Source organism: Bos javanicus, chromosome 4, assembly GCF_032452875.1.
Source record: "Bos javanicus breed banteng chromosome 4, ARS-OSU_banteng_1.0, whole genome shotgun sequence".
In the NCBI taxonomy this organism is placed as follows: domain Eukaryota; kingdom Metazoa; phylum Chordata; class Mammalia; order Artiodactyla; family Bovidae; genus Bos; species Bos javanicus.
The window spans coordinates 14,149,935-14,174,477 of NC_083871.1; the positions used below are offsets into that span (position 1 = coordinate 14,149,935).

General features: G+C 41.3%; 1 protein-coding gene across 3 annotated transcripts in view; it reads right to left on the reverse strand.

Moving 5' to 3' along the window:
• Positions 1-24,543, reverse strand: part of SLC25A13 (solute carrier family 25 member 13) — a 231,918-nt gene that overhangs the window by 109,529 nt on the left and 97,846 nt on the right. For all 3 annotated transcript variants that reach the window (XM_061413497.1, XM_061413496.1, XM_061413498.1), the window contains one exon: positions 1,951-2,090. In XM_061413497.1, coding sequence (XP_061269481.1) covers positions 1,951-2,090 — 140 coding nt within the window. The remainder of the gene's footprint in view (positions 1-1,950; positions 2,091-24,543) is intronic.

Sequence of the window (24,543 nt, forward strand, 5' to 3'; positions counted from 1 at the left end):
ACTCACAGGCCATCTCCACCTGAGTTACATAAGCAGGTTTATGTTTACACAGAACTGCAACCAGGAATTCATAGATATTAACATGTTTTTTTTAAAAAATACAAAGGCATGTATTTAATAAATCTTGTTTTACATTTTCAGAGGCCAGGAAAATAAAAGCAAACTAAAAAGTGTAACAAATTCTATATATCATAATGATGCACGTAAAAGTCACAAAGAGAAAGCACCCAGGAAAGTCAGCCAGTTATAAATGCTGGTGCCTAAGAATGGAGCCCACAAAATGCTGACTGAGTGGTTACATGGCACAGCACGCATGCGCCCTCGGGCCCTCCCCCTTCACCCAGCAGCTGTGCTTCTAACCACTCCTCAGGGTTTCGGCAAGGTCTCAGGAATACAGGAAACAGGCATCACGAACCCACTGCCATACCCAATGCTAATGTTACTAATAACAGAAGAGAAGGTGGCTTGAGGAGGTGGATGGGGCGGCGGGTGGGATGAAAAGGTGATGAAAAGTAAGGGAGCTGAAAACCTCCAGTAAAAATAAACCAATAAGCCATGACAATGCCATATACAACATGAGGGTTATGGTCAACACTGTAATAACTTTGTTACCACATGTAACTACATGTTACTAGACGTATCATGGTGGCCACTTCCTAATGTATCCAAATGTCAAACCATGTATACAGCACACCTACAACTTACGTAGCACTGTACCTTAACTACACTTCAATTAAAAAAAGAAAAAGATGATCTCCTTAGCAAATTTTTCCTGAGGACCCGGAATTAAAACACAGCAAACCAATTCTTTTAAACAAGTCTTTTAAACGTTATGTCAATATTTAATAATATATAAATAAAATCAAATTGTTAGGGAAACAAATGCATAAAAATCTGAAAGAGTGGTTTATCACATAGACCTACATATTATACAGATATTGATCTCTATCAGAATTAACACCATCTTATGCTTTGGGAGGAAAACTCAATGGTGTTATGAGTCTTCTGTTGGCATCATCAATGGCCCATTGAAAGCACCCCAAAGGGGGAAGTGAAGAGCGGAGGCAGGAGGGACTGGACTGAGGGGCATGCCAGAAATGCAGACAACTCCCGCAGAGCTGAACGCCAGCTATGGATAGCATGTGCCCTGAACAGTGTTTCTCACACTTAGCCACACAACAGAAATGCCTCAAAAGACTCCAAGTGCCAAGCAAGCCCTCTCTGCCCTTCACCCCAGATACAAACACACACCTGACTCACAGAATCTAATCTCTAGAGATGGGGGACCAAAGCAATAATAGTTTTTAAAACTCCCCAGGTGATTCCAATATGCAGTCAAGTTTTAGATCCAATGTCTTGTCTATAAAACGCAAATAATTCTACAGTTAGATGCTGATGACAACATCTGTCCATTTCTAAAGGGATAACAAAATTATTAGTAAGTAGTAGTGGAACCAGTCATAAGCCAAGAAGTCAAACTCGCCTGCCAATGCAGAGGTAACAGATGCGCGTTCAATCCCTGGGTGGGGAAGATCCCCTGGAGTAGGAAATAGCAACCCACTCCAGTATTCTTACCTGGAGAATTCCACGGACAGAGGAGCCTGGCGGGCTACGGTCCATAGGGTCACAAAGAGACACAACAGAGTGACTTAGCATGGACACAGTAGTGGAACCAGTCATAAGCCCAGAGTTCAGCTTCCAACTCGCCCCTCCTGATTTATATAACCTTTCAGCAGATCACTTAATTTCCGGGGTCCTCAGAGTGTATTCCATTTAAGCATGAAATGGTTCCAGGCTGTGTCAGAGCCTGTTTAACCCTATACTTTCTACATACTAATGAAGAAATACTTCCAAATAGGATGGTTTGGCCAGGGTTAGCAAATTTGGATTGGGATCCTAGTTTTATTTATTCATCCATTCTTTTTAACTTTTTACAATAGCTGGACTCACCAGTAAAAACTGAGTGAATTCTGCATATGTCAGGTGTCTTTTTCTTTCTTTTCCAAAGTGTAGTTGCACAAATTCTGAATCCCAGTTAAATGGAATATGTTGATGAATTGTGGTCTGTCCAAAAACTTGCTTAACATCCTCTGAAGAAAGAAAAAGAAAGGTTGATTACAACAAACCAGATTAAAACAAAGCAAATCAGGTACCTCCTTCTAAAACCTGTTATTAAATGCATATTGCTATGTTTTTCATATAAAAAGGAACTCCACTTTAAAAACACAGATTTTAAAGTCATGGCAGAAATAGATGCAGGAGTCTAACAGACTAGAAGTAAATAATCCCATCCAATAAAACAAAAAAAATCAAGAAGTCACACACACACAAAAAGGCCTACAGGCAGCAGCAGGCCAGCATCAATCAGCTAAATCTTGTATCATCATCTGTTTTATTTCAACAAATATTATTCTCTAGGCACAGAAAATATAAATCAGTCTTCAGTGGCAAGAAGCACACATATTCATAAAGAAACACTGAGAACACGATACAACTCTTAAATACAGCCCTCCTTATCAAGCCGTTAAAATGTTTTTGAGGACTTGGAAGTCAGATATAAACCTTTAAGCATATATTCAACAGCACTAAGACTTGAAAGAGTTTTAAAACCTTCCACTGTTCAGCAGGCCACACTTGAAGGCAATGGGAAAAAGAGCCAACAGTCCGATCCTTTAACTTTATCCTGAACACTCTGACTTGACACATACTGACCCTCTTTTTAGCCTCTACTATGGGATTTCCCCAGCAGCTCAGACCATAAAGAATCTGCCTGCAATGCAGGAGACCCAAGTTCCATCCCTGGGTCGGGAGAAGGAAATGGCAACCTACTCCAATATTTTTGCCTGGAGAATTCCATGGACAGAAGAGCCTGGTGGGCTACAATCCATGGGGGTAGCAAAGAATTAAACAAAACTGAGCAACTAATACTTATAAATAAAAAAACTTAAAGACAAAACTGTAAGAAGACTGGCAGAGAACAGAAAAAATGATACAAAAAAAAACACAACTCTACTTTTCTAAAGCTTCATGATTTTATTTACTAGTCTCCCCACCTTCCAACCAGAGTGTATGCTTGGAGGGTACAGGGACACAAATTACATAACTGGACTTGTCCTGGCCTTCACATCTTTATAAATATATCTACCAAACCTGCTCACTTTTATGAGCAAACTGTGCCTGCTACCTTGTTTTTCTTCCCCTTTGCAAAGATTTTAAAAAAGAAAAAAAGAAGTAAATTCTTTAGTTCTCTAAAGGGTGCCAAAAACTTTGGCATGTATTTCCACTGATTCCCCCAAATTTCCTACTTCCAACCCCCCTTACACCCACAAGTTTTTATTCCATGCTTTTAAAGTTTCCAGAGAGTTGTAAGTCTTGCCATGAAGACACACTAGTGCTGCCATCAGCATAAGATTGGCTGTGTATTTGCATGCAGGAAGCAGTAAAAATCAGAATTATGCCGGGCATGAATTTTATAAAAGATGGCAGAAAACCTCAGGCTGGCCCTGATGAGGACAATAAAATAAAAACTTTTTAAATGTAACCCTCAATTTCTTTGCATTTATTCCGTTTCTCTAGGAAGAAAAAAAGAGAGAGAGACAGAGGAAAAGAGAGCGAGCCAGGACATAAGAAAATGAAGTGAAACTAGAATTGAGATTTAAGAACTGGGCCACTGGTGGCTCAGTGGTAAAGCATCTGCCTGCCAGTGCAGAGACATGGGTATGATCCCTTGTCCAGGCAGAGCCTACATTCAGTCAGTTCAGGTCAGTAGCTCAGCCGTGTCCGACTCTTTGTGACCCCATGGACTACAGCGTGCCAGGCTTCCCTGTCCATCACCACCTCCCGGAGTTTGCTCAAACTCATATCCATCGAGTCAATGATGCCATCCATCCATCTCATCCTCTGTCATCCCCTTCTCCTCCTGTCTTCAATCTTTCCCAGCATCAGGGTCTTTTCAAATGAGTCAGTTCTTCACATCAGGTGGCCAAAGTATTGAAGCTTCAGCTTCAGCATGAGTCCTTCGAATGAACACTCAGGACTGATTTCCTTTAGGATGGACTGGTTGGATCTCCTTGCAGTCCAAGGGACTCTCAAGAGTCTTCTCCAACACCACAGTTCAAAAGCAGCAATTCTTTGGTGCTCAGCTTTCTTTATGGTCCAACTCTCACATCCATACATAACTACTGAAAAAACTATAGCTTTGACTAGACAGACCTTTGTCAGCAAAGTAATGTCTCTGCTTTTTAATATGCTGTCTAGGTTGGTCATAGCTTTTCTTCCAAGGAGCAAGCGTCTTTGATGTGACCAAAAGAAAGAAACCTTTTAATCTATAAAATCTATTAAAATCTTTTAATCTACATTGTTAATCTATAAAAAATGTTTACATACAATAATAAAATTTTAGAGAAATATACAAACAAAAATGACTTTTTAACCACTTTTCTGCCAAGCCGGAGAAGTAGAGTCCTTTCTGCCAACCATTTTGATAAAATAATGGTCAATGAAATAATCATAGGATAACTATCAAAAATGAGGTCCTTCCTTTTCTTGATCTCTCCCTCAATGTCCTATAGGAAGTAATGAAAGATGTTAACTGGAATCATGGGCGGATGGAAAATAAGTAAAAGCCATAAAGAAATGATGTCTCTGGAGAACAAAAAGTCCAGCACGGCAGACCTTGAGGAGGTTAGTGATACAGCTGAAAAGCCAAGCTCATGATGAGAGTTTTGTGTGCTGTAACAGAAGACTTCAATGGCACCCCACTCCAGTACTCTTGCCTGGAAAATCCCATGGACAGAGGAGCCTGGTAGGCTGCAGTCCACGGGGTCGCTAGGAGTCGGACATGACTCAGTGACTTCCCTTTCACTTTTCACTTTCATGCATTGGAGAAGGAAGTGGCAACCCACTCCAGTGTTCTTGCCTGGAGAATCCCAGGGACAGGGGAGCCTGGTGGGCTGCCGTCCATTAGGTCTCACAGAGTCGGACACGACTGAAGCAACTTAGCAGCAGCAGCAGCAACAGAAGATTTCAGGGCTGACAGGACATGAGATCTGTGTGCTGTGCTGTTTTTGTATTGTTGAAGTCACAGCCCCTAGAACCTTAAAAGTGACTAATTTGTGACCCGTGCACTGTATGTAGCTCATAGGCTCTCTGTCCATGGGAGTCTCCAGGCAAGAAAACTGGAGTTGGTAGCCATTCCCTTCTCCAGGGGATCTTTCTGACCCAGGGGTCAAATCCAGGTCACCTGCACTGCAGACAGATTCTTTACCATCTGAGCCACCAGAAAAATGAGGTGGTGGCGTAATATAATATGACTTCCATCCTTATTAAGAAGAACAGGTTAGGACACGGACATGCAGAGGAAGACCACGCAGAGGAAGACACAAGGAGAGGACTATCATTTACAAGGAGAGAGGCCTCAAAAGACACCCATCATGCCAACACCGTGACCTTGAACTCTTGCCTCTAGAAGTGTAAGAAATTAATTTCAGTTGTTTAAGCCACCCAGCCTGTGGCACTTTTTTACGGCAACCCCAGCAAACTATTACAAAGAGCAACAGGAACTTCCTGGCAGTGATGAGGAAAATCATCCTCCATATCTTCTGCCAGCATGAGCAAGATGAGAGACATTTACAAAAGCAGACATGTTATAAAAAAGGGTTTATCAGCTGGATAGTCAAATCAATTAAATGTAGCAAAAATGTGTTTTAGGTTAAACACATGCAAATTAAATATGTTAATACAAAAAAAAAGTAACAGAAGATATTAACCTGACATTGGCATATAAAGCTAAGGCATTTTTTAAAATCCATTTTAATATTTATATGCTATAGAAGTATAAATTAAATAAATTTAGGTTACTCAAAACTTAGTTTAAAATGCATCTCATATGTCCCCTCCCTTTTGAACCGCCCTCCCATCTCCTTCCCCATCCCACCCCTCTAGGTTGATACAGAGCCCCTGTTTGAGTTCCCTGAGACTTACAGCAAATTCCCATTGGCTGTCTATTTTACATAGGGTAATGTGAAGTTTCCATGTTACTCTCTCCATACATATGTACACCTATGGCTGATTCATGTTGATGTTTGACAGAAAACAAAATTCTGTAAAGCAATTAACCTTCAATTAAAAAATAAATTAATTAAAATAAATAAAATGCATCTCACTCTAACCAACAATCTTATTTTTCCTATAAGTAACTATCATTTACTGCTTACTAGAGCTCTGACTTGAATTCAAAACTGTGAACTCTGAACCCGAAGTACAGAGCCTTCTCCACTATTCTGTGGGAGTCTCTCTCTCTTATGCAAATGTCTGACTGAAGAATTGAAATCTCATCCCCCTGAAGTTTAGAGCTAAATGTAATCTCTGAGACATGTTATCTCTACAGACTGTCTATCCTACAGATCTGAACTACTGATGTGTTTTCAAAAAGATAGGTCTATATAGTATGCATAAGTATGCAGTTAGGTCTGTGTGAATATACATTTGTTATCTATCTTTTCTTTCTACATAGATTATTAACACCTTTCTACATAGAGGAGAGTGAAAAAATTGGCTTAAAGCTCAACATTCAGAAAACTAAGATCATGGCATCTGGTCCCATCACTTCATGGCAAACAGATGCGGAGACAGTGGAAACAGTGGCTGACTTTATTTTTGGGGGCTCCAAAATCACTGCAGATGGTGACTGCAGCCATGAAATTAAAAGACGCTTACTCCTTGGAAGGAAAGTTATGACCCACCTAGACAGCATATTAAAAAAGCAAATACATTACTTTGCCAACAAAGGTCTGTCTAGTCAAGGCTATGGTTTTTCCAGTGGTCATGTATGGATGTGAGAGTTGGACTATAAAGAAAGCTAAGTGCCAAAGAATTGATGCTTTTGAACTGTGGTGTTGGAGAAGACTCTTGAGAGTCCCTTGGACTGCAAGGAGATTCAACCAGTACATCCTAAAGGAGATCAGTCCTGGGTGTTCATTGGAAGGACTGATGCTGAAGCTGAAACTCCAATATTTTGGCCACCTGATGCGAAGAGCTGACTCATTTGCAAAGACCCTGATGCTGGGTAAGACTGAAGGTGGGAGAAGAAGGGGATGACAGAGGATGAGATGGTTGGATGGCATCACTGACTCAATGGACATGGGTTTGGGTAGACTCCGGCAGTTGGTGATGGACAGGGAGGCTTGGTGTGCTAAGGTTCATGGGGTCACAAAGAGTCGAACACGACTGAGCAACTGAATTGACATAAATTAATAATAAAGACTATATTTTTCCCATCTGGTTCTCCCCCACGCCTGCACCACGGTGGGCATAGAGCAAATAAATACTCACTAAGTTGTGGCTGAATTTAACTGAAGAAGAAAAGGTTTATAACAGTGTAACAGGTTGAGGACAGTGATATTAACCTTTTGAGGCACTACAGTTTCCACCCTACTGAAGTCACTTCATCAATCATATCCTAAGATTTTAGTGAAGTGCATAAGGATCTAACCGGGCTTCCCTGGTGGCTCAGTGGTAAAGAATCTGTCTGCCAATGCAGGAGGTGTGGGTTCAATCCCTGGTCTAGGAAGATCTGCTACAGAAGGAAACGGCAACCCACTCCAGTATTCTTGCCTGGATAAGCTCATGGACAGAAGGGCCTGGCAGGCTACAGTCCATGGGGTCTCAATGTGTTGGACATGGGTGGGGATTGACCCCCCCCACACACACACACACATAAGAATTATCAGTCTTGCTTACAGAAGTCTTCAGCCCCTCGCCTAGGCTGATACAAGTGGACTAAAGAAGCTGCATTTTAATTAACATCCTACATTCTTCTACTTCCCTAGTAGCTCAGCAGTAAAGAATCTGCCTACAATACAGACCCTGGGTTTGATACCTGGGTCAGGAAGGTCCTCTGGAGAAGGAAATGGCAACCCAGTATTCTTGCTTGGGAAATTCCATGGACAGAGGAGTCTGGCGGGCTATAGTCCCTGGGGACGCAAAGAGTCAGACATGACTTAGTGAGTGAACCACCACCGTGTTTTTCTAATTTAAGGGTCCAGAACCTCATTTTGAAAAACATTGTCCTAACGGGCTATAGAAGGGTTTAAAACCCCAGACTGAAACAGACCAAAGATATGAAAGGAAAGAGGTAGGAAAGATTTTTCGGAAGAGCTAATGTAAGGCAGTCAGTGTACACATCGACCACTTTGAGACCCCAGAGAGAGGCAGGTCGTACAACCCGGTGAACAACATTCACATCCTGGCTTTTGTGGCCCGTGTTGCCTGGAGCTGGACAGTGTCCAAACTACACGGGCCTGAGAACGGTGTCCATCTTCAGTTCTCCTCTGTTCTAACACGCTGGCCACTTTAAGACTGCCAGCCGTCAGCCAGCCCGCCCAGGTGGGAGCGCTGTGCCAGGTCCTGCGGGGTGGAGGAGGGCCGGAGAAGACACAGTGCTGACTCCAAGGCCAATCCACGAGAAATAACTGAACAGCACATCCAAACACCATGCTGAATTAAGGGCTAAAGGGCCAGGGTTCCTTGCAGCAAGGAAACACAAGTTTAAGGACAGATGCATTTACAAAGTAGGAGAGAAAAGGCTTCCTGGAGAAGATAAAACTTGATCTGGGTCCTGAAAGTTGTGGAGAATTTATTCAGATGAATCTGTGAGGGAGTTTCTCAGTAAAGAGCAACGGCATGAAGAAGGGTTCCTTTCTTTTAAAGTGAATTAAGGGCCCAGTCGGAATACTGAGGATCAAAGCCAGCTAGTGTCACTGAGACAGGACAGATCCTGGCTGAAGCACTTGATAGATGCTGGCATCACTTGCCAGCAGCAGGTATTATTTTTCAAATCCTAAGAACTTGATGCAACATTTGTGGTGAAGAAAAGGTCACTATGGGAAGAGCAGTTGGTCATGGAGTGCTGCAGGAAAAAAAGAAAAAAGACCTGGAGTTTTTTATTATTTGGTACAATCTCTACAAAATTTCTTTTTCACTCTCCAAACTTACCTAACAGAGGTTTGTGTACTAAAATATTGTAAGATTACCAAATTCTAGTTAAACAAACCAAATGATACGTGCGAGAGGGAAGAAGGACTGTGGACAAAGGAAAAGTAGCAAGGTTTCTATAGTCATTTTCAAAGCTAATCAACTCTTAAGAAATTAAAGTATTAAATCTTGTCAGTTGGGAAAACTCACACTTTTTCTCTGAAAATATTTTATAGATACCTAAGTATTTGAATAGTTCATCCTGTTCTAATAAGTCACTCTGGGGTATTGGTTTTCTTGGCCTTGACATTTTCCTGTGCATTTATGAATAGGAATACTGAAAAGCCCAAGGGTCACACTGAGTTCTGAAATTCCTTCCTCACTTTGGAAGACACTGTAATATCATCCCTGGTTAATATCCTTTTCTTCTTTTAGGAGACTCAAATCAGTTTTTCATTTAACATTTGATTAAGATTTCCCCATGCCTTGATGAGGCACTGAGAGGTAACGGTACCCCTTCCATCATATAGCTGGAAAATGAGAAACTAAAAACCAAAATGATTTTCAAATTCTGCTCTGTTCTCTTGCTTTCATGGAAAATTCCATGAGCTTTACCTTGAAAGACTCTAGCAGGCTATCTTAGGACCATTCCTCTCATTAAACCTTTACCATTTGAGCTTTCTAAACCTATCATCCTAACTTGTAGTTCTGGAAAGGAAAAGGGAAAATATTTTATGCTTTTTGGTTTCTTATTTGGTTCAGTGAAATAAATACATATATACATACATACAGATGACTGTAATTCATAACATACCAGCTAATGGCTTTCAAATAGCATTACTTGGCAGATTCATTACTAACTTAAAAAAACTAGGTAGTCTCTCCCCAAAGTACAAGGTCTTAAAAATCTTATCCCCAGGTTGAGCCCATATAGGCAAAGAAGCAAAACTAAATTAGAAGTGAAATATAAATGAAATCAGAAGTGAAGTGAATTATAATTGAAATATAAATATCTAAATATTAGATCTATATTTTGGATATTTAAAGTCATAGTTTTCTCAGCTCAGTCACTCCTTCTGAAAGTAAAAACAAATTAGAATGCTTATCTCTTAAAGTATAATCATTGTTATTGCAATATGGGCCAAACAAACTATGTTTGGAAGATCTAGAGTTCCCATAATATCACCAAATAATGATGATACTATTTAAAGCAAGACTTTACCAAATAAGCTCAAAGAGCCTTTGAGTATATTTTGGGGGACTCTGCTTCCAACACAAATGTTTCTAGCCTAAAAGTCTGCTGCATTTTTTTTTAAGATCATAAAAAGACAATTAAAAAGTGATAATCACTTCTTTCCTAAATATAATCTCAAAAACTCAATCGATTCCCCTCAATATGTTTCCCAGGATACACAGTATGATTGTAGTGAAAAAAAGAGCTGTGATTTTTAAAAGATGGGTCATAGATGACATGACCTTATATTCAAGGTCCTAAGGAATCCACTAAAAAACTCTTTGAACTAAGAAGCCCAGCATTGTTGAAGGATACAAGATCAATGTACAAAAATCAAATGTACATTTCTATGTACTGGAAGTAAGCAACCCCTAAAAGAAATTAAGAAAACAATTCAATTTACAATAGCCTTAAAAGGAATAAAATACTTAGGAAAAAAATTAACAACAAACATGCAAAACCTATACTCTAAAAGCTATAAAACACTGTTGAAAGAAATGCAAGACGTAAATAAATGGAAAGACAGTCTATAAACAGGAGGACTTAATACTCTTCAGATGATAATACTCCACAAAGTGATAGATTCAGTGTAATCCTTATCAAAATTCCAGCTACTGTCTTTCTAGAAACTGACAAGCAAATCCTAAAATTCACATAGAAATTCAAGGGGCCCAGAATAACCAAAACAACCTCAAGAAAGAAGGACAAAGTTGTATTTCAAATTTACCTCAAAGCCCTGTAATCAAGACTATGTGGTACTGGCATAAAGATAAACATACAAGACAAATTGGAGAAGGAATTGGCAACTCACTCCAGTATTCTCATCTGGAGAATCCCATGGACAGAGGAGCCTGGTGGGCTACAGCCCAAGGGGTTGTGAAGAGTTGGACACAACTGAAGTGACTTAGAGCGTAAGACAAGTGGAATACAATTGAGAGTCAAGAAATAAACCTTTATATTTATGGTCAATTAACTTCCAACAAGGGTGACGATTCAATAGGGAAAGATCTGTCTTTTCAACACAAGCTGCCAAGACAACTGGATATCCACATGCAGAAGAAGGTGGAACCTACCTCACATCATATACAGAAACTAACTCAAAGATGGAGCAAAGACCGAAACGCATGTATGCTAAGTCACTTCAGTAATGTCCGACTCTTTGCAACCCTATGGAGTGTAGTCAGTCAGACTCCTCTGTCCATGGAATTCTCCAAGCAAGAATAATGGAGTGGGTTGCCATTCCCTTCTCCAGGGGATCTTCCCAACCCAGGGATTGAACCAGCATCTCTTATGTCTCCTGCATCGGCAGTCAGGCTCTTTACCACCAGCACCACATGTGAAGCCCAAAGATCTAAACGTAAGAGCTGAAACGGTGACGCTCTTAAAGGAAAACATAGGCATAAATCTTTGTGACTCTGTATTAGAAAATAGTCTCTTAGATATAATATTAAAAACACAAGCAACAAAAGACAGTAATATATAAATTGGACTTCTTCAAAATTTAAAACTTTTCTACTCCAAAGGATACCATTGACAAAGTGAAAAATCAGAATACAGAATGGGAGAAAAATGTTGCAAATCATGTATCTGATAAAGAACTCTGGAATAACATAAAGAACTCTTGCAACTCAAATAATAAAAAGACGAATCATCCAATTTTTTAAATGGGCAGAGGATTTGAGAAGACATTTTTCCAAAGACAAATGGCCAATAAGCACATGACAAGATGGTCAACATCATTAGCCATTAAGGAAATGCAAATAAAATGAGATATCACAATGAGATTGGAGAAGGGAATGGCAACCCACTCCAGTATTCCTGCCTGGAGAATCCCATGGGCAGAGGAGCCTGGCAGGCTACAGTGCCTGGGGTCACAAGAGTCAGCCGTGACTTAGTGACTAAAGCACCAAACCACCATCACAATCAGATACCACTTCACCCCCACCAGCAGCAAGCGTTGGTGAGGAGGTAAAGAAACCTGAAATCAACAACCACGGACAGTGGGAATGCAAAACGGCACAGTCACTTCAGAAAAGAGCCTGGCAGTTCTTCAGAAAGTTAAACACAATTACCAAGTGACCCAGAGCTTCCCTCATGGCTCAGACAGTAAAAGAATCTGCCCGCAACGCAGGAGACCCAGGTTCGATCCCTGGGCTGGGAAGATCCCCTGGAAAAGGAAATGGCTACCCTCTCCAGTATTCTGGCCTGAGAAATCCCATGGACAGAGGAGCCTGGTGGGCTACAGTCCATGGGGTCAGAGAGTCAGACATGACTGAGCAACTAACTACTGAGTGACTCAGCAACTCCACCCCTAGGCATATGTCCAACAGTAGTGAAAACACATGTTCACATAAAAACCTGTGCACAATAGCAGCATTATTCACAACAGCCAAAAAGTGGAAACAACCAGAATGTCCGTAACTGAAAGATGGATGAAGAAAATGTGGTATATCCAGCAACAATGTGATAAATAAAAAGGAAAACAGTTCTATTCCAAGCTACAACACGGATGAACCTTGAGAACATAAAAACCAGTTATAAAAGACCACATGTATGACTGCATTTATATGCAATGTCCAGGATGGGGTGTGAGGATTGCTAAGGAAGAGCATTTCTTATTGGGGTGATGAAAATATTCTAAAACGTACGGTTGCACAAATATGTGTATAGACTAAAAAACATGGGATAATACACTTTAGATGGGTGCTGCTGCTGCTGCTGAGTTGCTTCAGTCGTGTCCGACTCTGTGTGACCCCAGAGACGGCAGTCCACCAGGCTCCCCCGTCCCTGGGACTCTCCAGGCAAGAACACTGGAGTGGGTTGCCATTTCCTTCTCCAATGCATGAAAGTGAAAAGTGAAAGGGAAGTAGCTCAGTCGTCTCCGACTCTTAGCGACCCCATGGACTGCAGCCCACCGGGCTCCTCCGTCCATGGGATTCTCCAGGCAAGAGTACTGGAGTGGGGTGCCATTGCCTTTAAAAAAAAAAAAAAAAAAAGCGGTTTCTCAAAACCTGGAGCCCTCAAATCTGCTTCTCATTAATGAGTGATATTAGGCAAATTACTTCCTCTAACTCCATTCTCTCAATGTATAAACAGAATAAAATACCTCAAGGGTTGCTTTGTATCTAAGTGTGCCCAGTACAATGTTCTAAACATAGTAGGTAACCATTAAAATGGTAACGTTTCAAAATCTAAAGTCTTAATTATAATGAAGATTGTTATCTGGGCACCAAATATTTACAAATGATACAAAGAAAATCAGGCATAGTGTGATTAGAAATATCATAGTTTATATATTTCTCAAAAAGCAATCATTTTCTTCAAACACTTAAAATTCCTCTTTCTTTTAGCTCACATATTAAAATTTTGAATGAAAAGTGATGAAAAACTAAGTAATTTTCTATTATGTTTCTGAACGTATGAAATTAAGAAAGATTAAGAATCTCCACTCTTTACTTTGAAGATCTTTCAGATACTAGAAATATTTAATTGGCAAATTACTTGCACATGCCATTAAGTGGTTAGACTGAATTTGTTTTTACAAATTCTATGGCCTCTTATTCCTTAACCTCCACCACACTATAATCTGAAATCATCGAGGTCTTCACTTATGCAAATTCTAACTTTCTACATTTTTGTTTCCATACAGTATAACTAAATTAGTGCACTTTCATTTCCAAAAGATTCACTTTTTGAAGCTGCAAATCAAGGAAAACGACTTTCCCATTAAAATAAAAAAGGTTCATCAAGCTACATTATTCCAAACACTGAACCATAATCTTTCTCACTCTCACGGACCCTAAAAATTTCATTAATACAATAAACACAATAAGGATGTTTCAGTTAAACCCAAAAGTAATCCATCTCTCTGAGGCAAAGGGAGAGCTGCGAACAGCGCCCTTTATTTCTCAACAGCTTCACTGGGGTGCTTTTTCTACTGTGTGGCTAAATCCTCAAAGAAAGTTGTGGTTTCGCTTGAAGGGATTTAATATTCCACCCTGCTGATACGGTTAACAGCAGCTTATATGGCCATCATCTTTTAAGTAGAGAGCAAAAGACAAATTGTTGAATTCGGAAGTTAAATAACATAATGGAGTAAAGTGGATGCAGACCTATCTCTACGGCCACACGCACCAGTATCGCGGTTTGCCATTTCCAACCCTTTTGACAAGTGCCTCTTTCTATTAATCACAGTTAAGGGTTTGAGGAGGAAAGCAGTGTGCTGGCTACAATTCAGACTCGCTCAAGGAAGTTCCGGGGGAAAATGGGCGCCATTAAAACGGGAGTACAGAATAAGCACTTGACACGCTCGACTCTTCTCATTAAACTGAGTTCTCTATAAGCCCCTGTAAACTTTGTATTATTATTATTACTCTGAACATGCAGGTACAGTCGTAATAAGTATCTTTCAAAAAATAAGTGTACACACACAGACTCATGTACACGCACACAGTCAAGCTGAGCTGAACATCGTTTTGAAGCCCATATGAGGTGCCGATGCATGTAGAAATTAGGGCTAAATTTAAACCTCTTCCAAGACATCCCTGTTGGTCCAGTGGTTAAGACTCTGAGCTTCCACAGTGAAGAGAGCATGGCTTAGATATCTGGTCGGGGAACCAGGATCCCACATGCCTTGGGGTGTGGCCAAAAATATAAAATAATAATAAAAATAAATAAATGAAGGCTTAGAACCCCCCACACCAGCAACAACAACAAAAAACTCTTGCAATTCTGTGCATAGAGATAGATGGGACTACCCTGATATGAGGTCACGGGGCATTCTAGAAAATAATATCATCCATCAGTTAGTGTCAGAAGACGAAGTTGCAGTTCCTATGAAAACAGTCACCTTCCCCTCCCTGTGCCTGTTTCCATGTCCATGAAATAAAGCCATAAATGACACCAGCCATTGTTCGCCTGCAGGGTGAACCATGTTTCCTGGGAGAGCTTGTTCAAAACACATTTCCAAGCCCCACGCCCACAAACTTTGATTCAGCAGATTTGCGATGGAGCCACAGAGTCCACAGTTGTAATGAACACCCCCCACTACTACAATGAGAGCCTGTGCTCTGCCTTATTGATAAGAATCCTTCCTATTCTAAAATGTGACGGATCTATTAATCCTCAAGATTAATACACTATTTAAGCCATCATAGTGAGTGCTGGTTCACAATGAAAAATGTTCTGAGTTGGCAACTATGTAGCATTTGACACTAATCTTCTATCATAGGCATTATCTAAATCAAACAGTGAGAGAGGCCAACTGAGATATTTCCAACCTATCTGAAAGAAAAAGTTATTTTCAATTGGAGAGAATAAATCATTAGCAGTCTTCCATAAAATCAAAAGTAGGTGGCACCCCACTCCAGTACTCTTGCCTGGAAAATCCCAGGGATGGGGGAGCCTGGTAGGCTGCCGTCTATGGGGTCACACAGAGTCGGACACGACTGAAGTGACTTAGCAGTAGCAGGTCATTAAAAATGGTGTGTGGAGGTATACATAGCAGACTGCAGTCATTCTCCAGATGTGTAAGCTTGTATTAATTCTTGATAATTCATCTGTTGTGTTAATTCCTGTTAACTTTCCTTACCACTGGAGAGGAACACACCAAAAAACTCTCAACGCTTTGAAATTTTTAAAGCAGTACAAAGAATCCTGATTCATTCCTTAAATGCAAGTATAATATCTCTATTGTTTAAAACACCAATTTCCTAAGCCAGTTTCCTTAGACGGATGTTATCAAAAATAATTTTCTTGCAAAAGCATTAACATACATTTAACCCTACTTAAATGCTCAAGAGCAGATGTACTACAAATGTACACCCACAGTGATCCCTTATTAGTATAAAACTGTTTTATTTCAATTAAAATGTCTAACTATCCACCCCCAACATATACCTAAACTGTAATTTTCTCTGAGAACTTCCAATATGTTCTTGATTTTGTTTCCTTTATCAACCTATCGGAGCAAAAACTGCCTTGCAAGTGTTGGAAGAAATCAGTCATTAGCAGCAAGATTACAGCAAATTTTCCAATTTAGAAAAACTGTATTTTTATCTCCTCCTATACTGAAAGAATAATGGTATAATTTTACTCTTTTTAAGTGAGCAGTACAGTTTAAAAGAGTCAAATCTTCCCCAGTACTCCAAGTTTCAGGATTTACCGCTGGCTTTCTGTTTTCCACACCTTTTTTCCTGTTCACCAGTTCTCCTCTTCCTTCATCTTACACACACGTGTGCACACACACACATGCGCGCTCACACACACACCAGAAACCCCCAATTCGGCCTCTCCACGCTGACCGGCTTCTAAAGAACAGTTAACCTTCAGGCGGTAGTTAACTAAGGAGTGGCTTCACAGGGTTACTGTGATTTACTCTCCAATTGACATTCCTTCACCTTCTCAACAGGCCTCCCTGCCCCCAGCTCCCTATTTTTAAAATGGGGTGATGAAGTAGCAAAAGTAGCACGATATTTTAGCCATCTGAGCATAGACGAATCTCAAATTATCCCACCAACTGGAAGTGCTCTCTGATACCACTATCTTTCAAAATTGAAGCCATTATGGTCAATCGTGCAAATCCGTATTTAGCTTTTCGCAAATAGTGGATTTTTGACCCAATGAACTGGAACGGCTTCTGCACAGTCTCTAGGATCTCAGACAAGCCACTCTGCCCCCAGGCACACCAGTTCTCAGCAATGTTGAGGTTATTTAGTCTTAAAATTCACACTGCTCTTACTCAATATTTCCATTCTCTAGCAGAATGTGCATAAGAAAATATACTTGGGACCTCCCTAAAATATGAAATAAAATCTACTACAGGGTAATAATGTCCTCTCACCAAAATAACATGTTTTTGTGAAATATCAAAATCAGAATTAACATTAACAGTGAACTTTGCTCAAAAAATGGCCCTTATGATTCAACCATTTTCCCTCTCAGTCATCGTTCTGAATATTTCATTTCTCAAGTGTCTTTACAAAGGTAATAATAAATGACCTTCTTTCCAGTGGGTGTCAAAAAAATTATGGCAAAAGTCCTCTTCTAGTTCAATACCTGCATTCCGCTAGCTTTTTACATTTATTATTAAATTTGAGTGTCTATCTTCAAAACTCATTTGCGTGCTTTTTGCTCTCATCGCTTTCTGCAGCTGGAATCAGAATGACTGAAGCAGGCTGTTTCTACATAATTCCTCATGTCATCTAACCTATCCATGTTCCCAGAGCATTCCAATTCAGTTTCATCACAGCAGGTGTTCCTGCACAAATCCAACTGTGAACCCAGGAAAAGCCCCTCCAAATACCAACATACACGTCAGAGAATTAACTAGAGAAGAGTGTTCGAGGTCGCTTCATTAGTTCTGTGGATTGTGTTTACGTCTCACACACAAAGGAATGGTAGGTTCTGTTCAAATAGTTGGACAAAGTTAATTTATTTTTCTCTGCAGGACTTCTCAGAGCCTTCGTAAAGTACAAGTTTGTCTAATTAGAGGATCCTGTCTCACACAACACTAATATAAACAGGAGACACCACTTTAAAGTAACCAAACTTGAGACTACCGCTCAATAGTTACGATTAAAGGACAAGAGGCCACTGCGATTTACAATAAAAGATCAATACTGGGCTAGTTTCTTTTGGATTCCAGGCTAACTGACAGAGCTGAAAGAGCAAGGCAGCCAAGTCTCCCAGTGTGGCTCAGGGAAAAGACGATTTTGCAACTGAAGTTTTTAAACAACAATGCTGGAAAAGTCTTAGCTAACGTATATCTACTCATTCAACTGTCCCTCTTTAAAAAAGCAAATAGTTCCAGTCATTTGGCAGATCACTGACTCCTTTGAGATTTGCTCAAAGCAAACGCTCATTTTAAGAAAACGTTAACTAACAGCTGTGGCCATTCAAGGGCTCTAACGCTCATCTAGAACCAGAGAGTTGAGAATCCCTGCTGTTAAAGGCCAGTTAAGAACTGTGGACAGACACACCACCAACGCAACAATGAAACTGAGTGCTTACCTTCATATACTAAGAATGGAAACTGTAAAACTGCATATGAAACATTTCATGAAATTTTGTTTACAAGTAATAAAAAAAAGTCAAAGGAAAAGAAAGATGTGACAGCATTAAGCAAGTAAAGTTGTTACATTTCAACTTAAAGGAAGTACTCTGGTATACAACGTACTCTGAATTTTCAGAAGGTTGATTGGGACTTATGCTAGACAGAGTTAAGATTCAGGTCCTCCACTAGTACTGAGTTAGGTATTACTGTTGCCTACTGCAGATACAACTACTAAGAAACACTGATCAATAGGGTAGTTAATGTTAAATTAGCATCATGAGAAAACCAATCACTGGTAGGCATACTAAATGTATCAGGTTAACAGTTCCACTAAACCACACACCTCTTTGTTAAAATTCATAATGAAAATGCTTTGCTTTCCCAGCATCAACAAATAAGAAACCTGGGGAAACGAAAGTTTTGGAAAACCACCCTACACCAACTTGCTCAGAAGGTGGGTAAGTCCTTTCAAACCCTGACTTTCAGCCCGTCCACTCACACAATGGGAGTGGTCGTCTACTTCTCTGTTTCAGGAATCCAGGATCCCAGGCACACCTGCCTCTGGCTTTGCCCACTCCAGTCAGCACAACAAACCCCACCTTTTCCAAGCATCACTCGGATTCTGTCCCTGTCCTCTCTGAAGCACTGGAGGGCTCCCAACTGCCTCTCCTAACAAAAATAAAAACAAAAACCCTCCTGCTCAGAGGCCCACGGTGGATACGCCATCACATGGGGCCCCCGCTCCCAGCACCCACGCTTCACTCAAGGGGCCGCCCCTACTATCCTCCGTCTGCTCAAAGGCCACCTCCCCATCCCTTCCCACAACTCCATGACTCCCCCTCCACTCAAAAATCTGCTCATATCAAAAGATAAAGCCACCCGGGCGGGTAGAGCCCATCACAAGTGCCTTTCAACAAAATACTTGGACGTCTGTAACCAAGGCATTTCTATGTGTACTGAGAACTCTAATCCAGGAACCTTCTTATAATTACTTTCCAGTCTGGTAAACCTTTAATGCATTTACTTGTTGTTCTTTACTTCTTCACAAAAAAACTGCATTAAATCCCTCTAATGTCTAACAGAGACTGAAAGAGTGAAGGGTGAACGGGTGCCGACCTGGATCACAAAGGCAGGCGGTCCTCACAGAACCTGGCCAGCGCCAGCGGGAGGCGGTGTGGCACAGAGAATGAGGCCGGCTGCTACCCCGGCTCCACCACAGGCAACTCCAGGACCACAGAAGAGTTACTCAACCTCCCCAAGGCCGTTTCCTCATCAGAACAATGAGAAATATAACCGGTCGGGCCTCTGAGGCTGTGAGGGTTACATAGTCAATTATGTGTAAAGCACTTAGCTCAGGGCGGGTATGAAGTAGGTGATCAATAAACTTCAATATTACAATGACAGTTACTTCCCTTCTCTCACCAGGGCCTTCCCTGGTGGCTCACCTGGTAAAGAATCCGCCCTGCAATGCGGGAGAACTGGGTTTGATCCCTGGGTTGGGAAGATCCCCTGCAGAAGGAAAAGGCTACCCACTCTAGTGTTCTGGCCTGGAGAATTCCAAGGACTGTCCATGGGGTCAGGGAGAGTCGGACATGACTGAGCAACTTTCACTTTCCCTTCTCTCATATGTAAACCCACAAGTCTTCGGAGGGGAACAAGCTCAGCAGCTACTCCCAGATCCCCCACTCTTCCTTTCCTCTGACCCCTTTTTACCCAGAGCCAATCAGGAGCCAAGTCATACAGGATTCATTCTTGGGAATGGCCCCGCTGGTACCCAGTCCAGGCTTCCATCACCCCTGCCTGGACTGTCACAGCACCTCCCAAGTGACCCTAACCCCCAGACCCCACAGCTCTACCTCTTCCCGAAATATGAGCTTAGTTGCTCAGGTGTGCCCAAGTCTTTGCGACCCCATGGACTGTAGCCCATCAGGCTCCTCTGCCCATGGAATTCTCCAGGCAAGAATACTGGAGTGGGTTGCCATTTGGTTCTCCAGGGGATCTTCTCCACCCCGGGGTCAAACCCAGGTCTTCTGCATTGCAGGCAGATTCTTTACTGTCTGAGCCACATAATTCATATCATGTCACTTTGGGACACAGACTCTTCCAGGTCTGCCTGGCCAGCCTCCATCCCTCCTCCCCACTGAGCCTGCTTTACCTTATGAATAGAACCTGACATCACACTTTCTTTCCTGTGTCTCTCCCTAAAACGTAAGCTGCCTGAATGGAAGGATTTTTCCGTCTTGTCACTGTTGTATCTCCAGGCCTACAGCATAGTCAGCATTCAACGGACACCCCACCTTAATATTTTATCTCACTTGTCCAGTTGAAAGGCTTCACACACTACCTATTTGCTGATAACTACTAAATATCTATCTCCCAAATTCCACACTCATACCTAAGTGCCTATTTGACCTCCTCACTTCGATATCCAGTAGGCATCAAAATGGGCTTCCCACGTGGCTCAGATGGTAAAGAATCAGCCTCCAATGCAGGAGACCTGGGTTTGATCCTTGGGTCAGGAAGATTCCTTGGAGCAGAGAATGGCAACCCACTCCAGTGTTCTTGCCTGGAGAACTCCACGGACAGAGGAACCTGGCAGGCTACAGTCCATGGGGTCACAAAGAGTCAGACACGACTGAGCAACTCACACTTACACAGGCATATGCATTAAACTAACACATTCACCAGTGGGCTCCTGTTCTGTCCCCAGCACCCTGAGCCTGCAGTCCTCCAAGTTACCAGCTGATACTCCACTCTTCCAGTTCATCTAGCCAAAGACTCTGGAATCGTTCTTGCCTCTTGTACCTCTCTCACAGCCCACATCCAACCTGTCACAGACCCCTTGTTAATTCTCTCTTCAAAACACCCCTAACCCTACTCAGTCAATCTGGCCAAAGACTCTGGAATCATTCTTGCCTCCTGTATCTCTTTCACAGCCCACATCCAACCTGCCAGAGACCCCTTGTTGATTCTCCCTTCAAAGCATCCCGAACCCCACTCAGGTCCAAGCCACCACGACCCCTCGTTTGGGTACTGCACCAGCTTCCTAACCATTCTCTCTTCCTACTTGAGCCCTTCTATGATCTATTTTCAACACGATGGCCAGAGTGACGCTGTTAAAATATAAACCAGACCATGACACTCCTCCACTAAAAAGCAAATAAATAAATCCAGCAACCTGCAATGGTTTCCCAGTTCACACACCATCAAAGTCAAGTCCTAACCTTGGCCTACAGCATGCTCCTTGATCAGATCCGTCTCTGAGCTCCTCTCCCACCAGGACCCCCTTGCCTCACTTAGTCCACATGGGTCCCCCTTGTTGTTCCCTAAATGTGCCAAGAACATACCAGCTAAACGTGCCAAGAACATACCAGCCTTCAGACCAGGGCAAAGGCCATTCTTTCTCCCCTCCTTCGTCCCTGTTCCATATGATGAATTGCCTTACCTCTTTCAAATTTGTGTTCAAAAGTCACTTTCTCAAGCCAATCAAACCATGTTACACACAAAGAAAAGACCCTTCTTTGTTTCCCAGCTCATGGCAGACACCCAAATATCACCACAACCAAACCATTCTACCAAGTGTCTTAATCCCTAGTCTTAACACCATCAACTGGAATACGTTCCTGTTAATACACTGATGGAAGGGTCAGCAAATTATGATACACTGGCCACCAGCTATCTTTACAAATTGAGTTTGTTGGAACACAGCCACATGCATCCACAGAAGAGCAGAACTGAGTAGCTGTGAGAATGATCCTATGAACCACAGAGCCCCAAATATTTACTATCTGGCCCTTTACAGAAAAAAGTCTGCTGTCTCTGATCTAGCAATTAAGGCCGTAAAGCTCTGGTGCAGAACAGATAATTATGAGAGGACAGAGTTCAGAAACAGACCCACATCTGATTCAGGACAGCAGTGTCACTGTGCAGCACTGAAGAGTGACCCTCCCCCTGAGTGGTGCTGGGCGAACCAGACACCCACAGTGGGGCCGGGATCTCAACACCCTGCTATACCCAAAGATAAGCCACCAAAAAGCCAGTAAATGCTAAAAAGATTAACATCTCAATTTGAAAGAAAAAGAAACCTTCTGTTAAGATAATATAGGAGGACCTCCCTGATGGCACACTGAACAAGAAACAAATCCCCGCCTGCCAATGCAGGGGACAGGGGTTTGATCCCTGGGTCTGGAAGATCCCACACGCCATGGGGCAACTGAGCCCCTGCACCACAACTGCTGAAACCCATGTGCCCAGAGCCCGAGCATCGCAACCAGAGAGTAGCCCCCTTTCTCCCCTCACAGTTAGAGAAAGCCCGGAATGCAATGAAGACCGAGTGCAACCAAAAATAAAAATACAATACATAAAAATAAAAACAAAAATAAATACCAAAAAAATTAAAACAAAACATATTTAAAAATACAGGAGACAGGACTTCGCTGGCAGTCCAGTGGTTAAGACTCTGTGTTTCCACTGCAGGGGGAGAAGGTTCAATTCCTTGGTGGGGGATCTAAGAGCCAACATGCTGTGATGTGGAGCCAAAACAATTAAAAAAAAAAAGGTAGTATACAAGAATATCCTCATGACTGTGGGGTAAGCAGTGATTTCTTAAATCTAAGAAAAGCACTATTGATTAAAAAAAAAAAATACTGGTGATTTGTAGCATTTACAAATTAAAACTAAGAACTTTAAAATTAAGAACTTCAGTTCCTCAGGATTCCTTGAATTGAATAAAAGTACAAGTCCCAGAGTAAAGACACCCTCAAAGGCCTTTCACCTAGAAAGCAGAAACATACTAAAGAGGACACCCAAATGGCCAATAAAGACTTTTCTACAGTTCTGCAGCCCATAAGTAATCAGAAAGATGCAAATTAAAGCCATGGATAGAACACTAAAATGAAAGTGACTTATAACAGCGAGTGTCTGCAGAGAAGTAGACTGACTAGAACTCTCACACACTGATGGTGTGATTGCAAAGTGGTACAACCACTTTGGAAAACTGTTTGGCAATATCTATTGAAGCTAAATACACATATTTTCTATGACTCAGCAACTCTGCTCCTACAATACCTACACACACATCATACACACACACAAACATATAAAACAATGTTCAGATCTTATGGTTGCCGGGGGGAAGAATGGGAGAAGACCTACATGCTGCTATATTTAAAATGGATAACAAGCAAGGTCCCACTGTATAGCACAGGGAACTCTGCTCAGTGTTACGTGGCAGCCCAGATGGGACTGGAGTTTGGAGGAGAATGGATACATGTGTATGTATGGCTGAATCCCTTCGCTATCCATCTAAAACCATCACAACATTGTTAATCAGATATACTCCAATATAAAATAAAAAGCTTTAAAAAACAGAATGTTCAGAGCACGTCTGCAGCAATCAAAATGGAAAATATGCAAATGTCTATCAACACTAGAATGAGTAACAATATTAGGGTATAGTCATATTATGGAATATTATACATCGAAGAAAAAGAAAGTAAAAAACATACAACAAAAACATGGATGAACCTCACAAATAACATTTGAACAAAACAAATGGAAGAGTACATTCTGTATCACTCCATCTTTATTACGTTTAAAAGCAAGCAAATAAATGTCAGTTGTTCTCACTGGGACCAGAGGGGGGTGGTGGGCACTAACTGGGACAGGATCTACACTACTCTCTTTCTGATCTGTATGATGGTAAAAATAAGTTATGATTACTGTGCAAAGTCATCAAAATGCACACTTATGACATGAATCCTTCTGCATGTATGGTCTATGTCAATAAAGTACACTTAAAAATCATGAGTTAAAAATCAGTATCACATAAAATAGAATAAAAATGCAAATATTTAGAACAGAATCTTTTTTTCCTCCAATCACACAGAACAGCAAATTGTGAAGTAGAATTTTCTACTTACACTAATATGTTAATATACCTGTTGATATAAAATAACATTTACAAGTATAGGTATCAAAATAAGAAAACATGGTGAGAACAAGAATACTGGAGACATGTTTTCCCTCAGAGGAAACAGGAGAACATAATGACGTAGATATCAAAGGAACAAAATAGGCCTAATCAAGATCTTTTCATTGTAGCAAACACAGGGAGTGATCGAGACATGAAAATACGGTAAACATAAACAAGGTCTGCGAAAACACCAGGCAAGGCTTCACTGAACTGTGACACTGGAACGCTCCGTGAGATTTCTGTCTAGTGCATATCAGAATCACCATTAGTGGGAGCATGAGCACTGACGGCTTGTTGACAACACTGGTG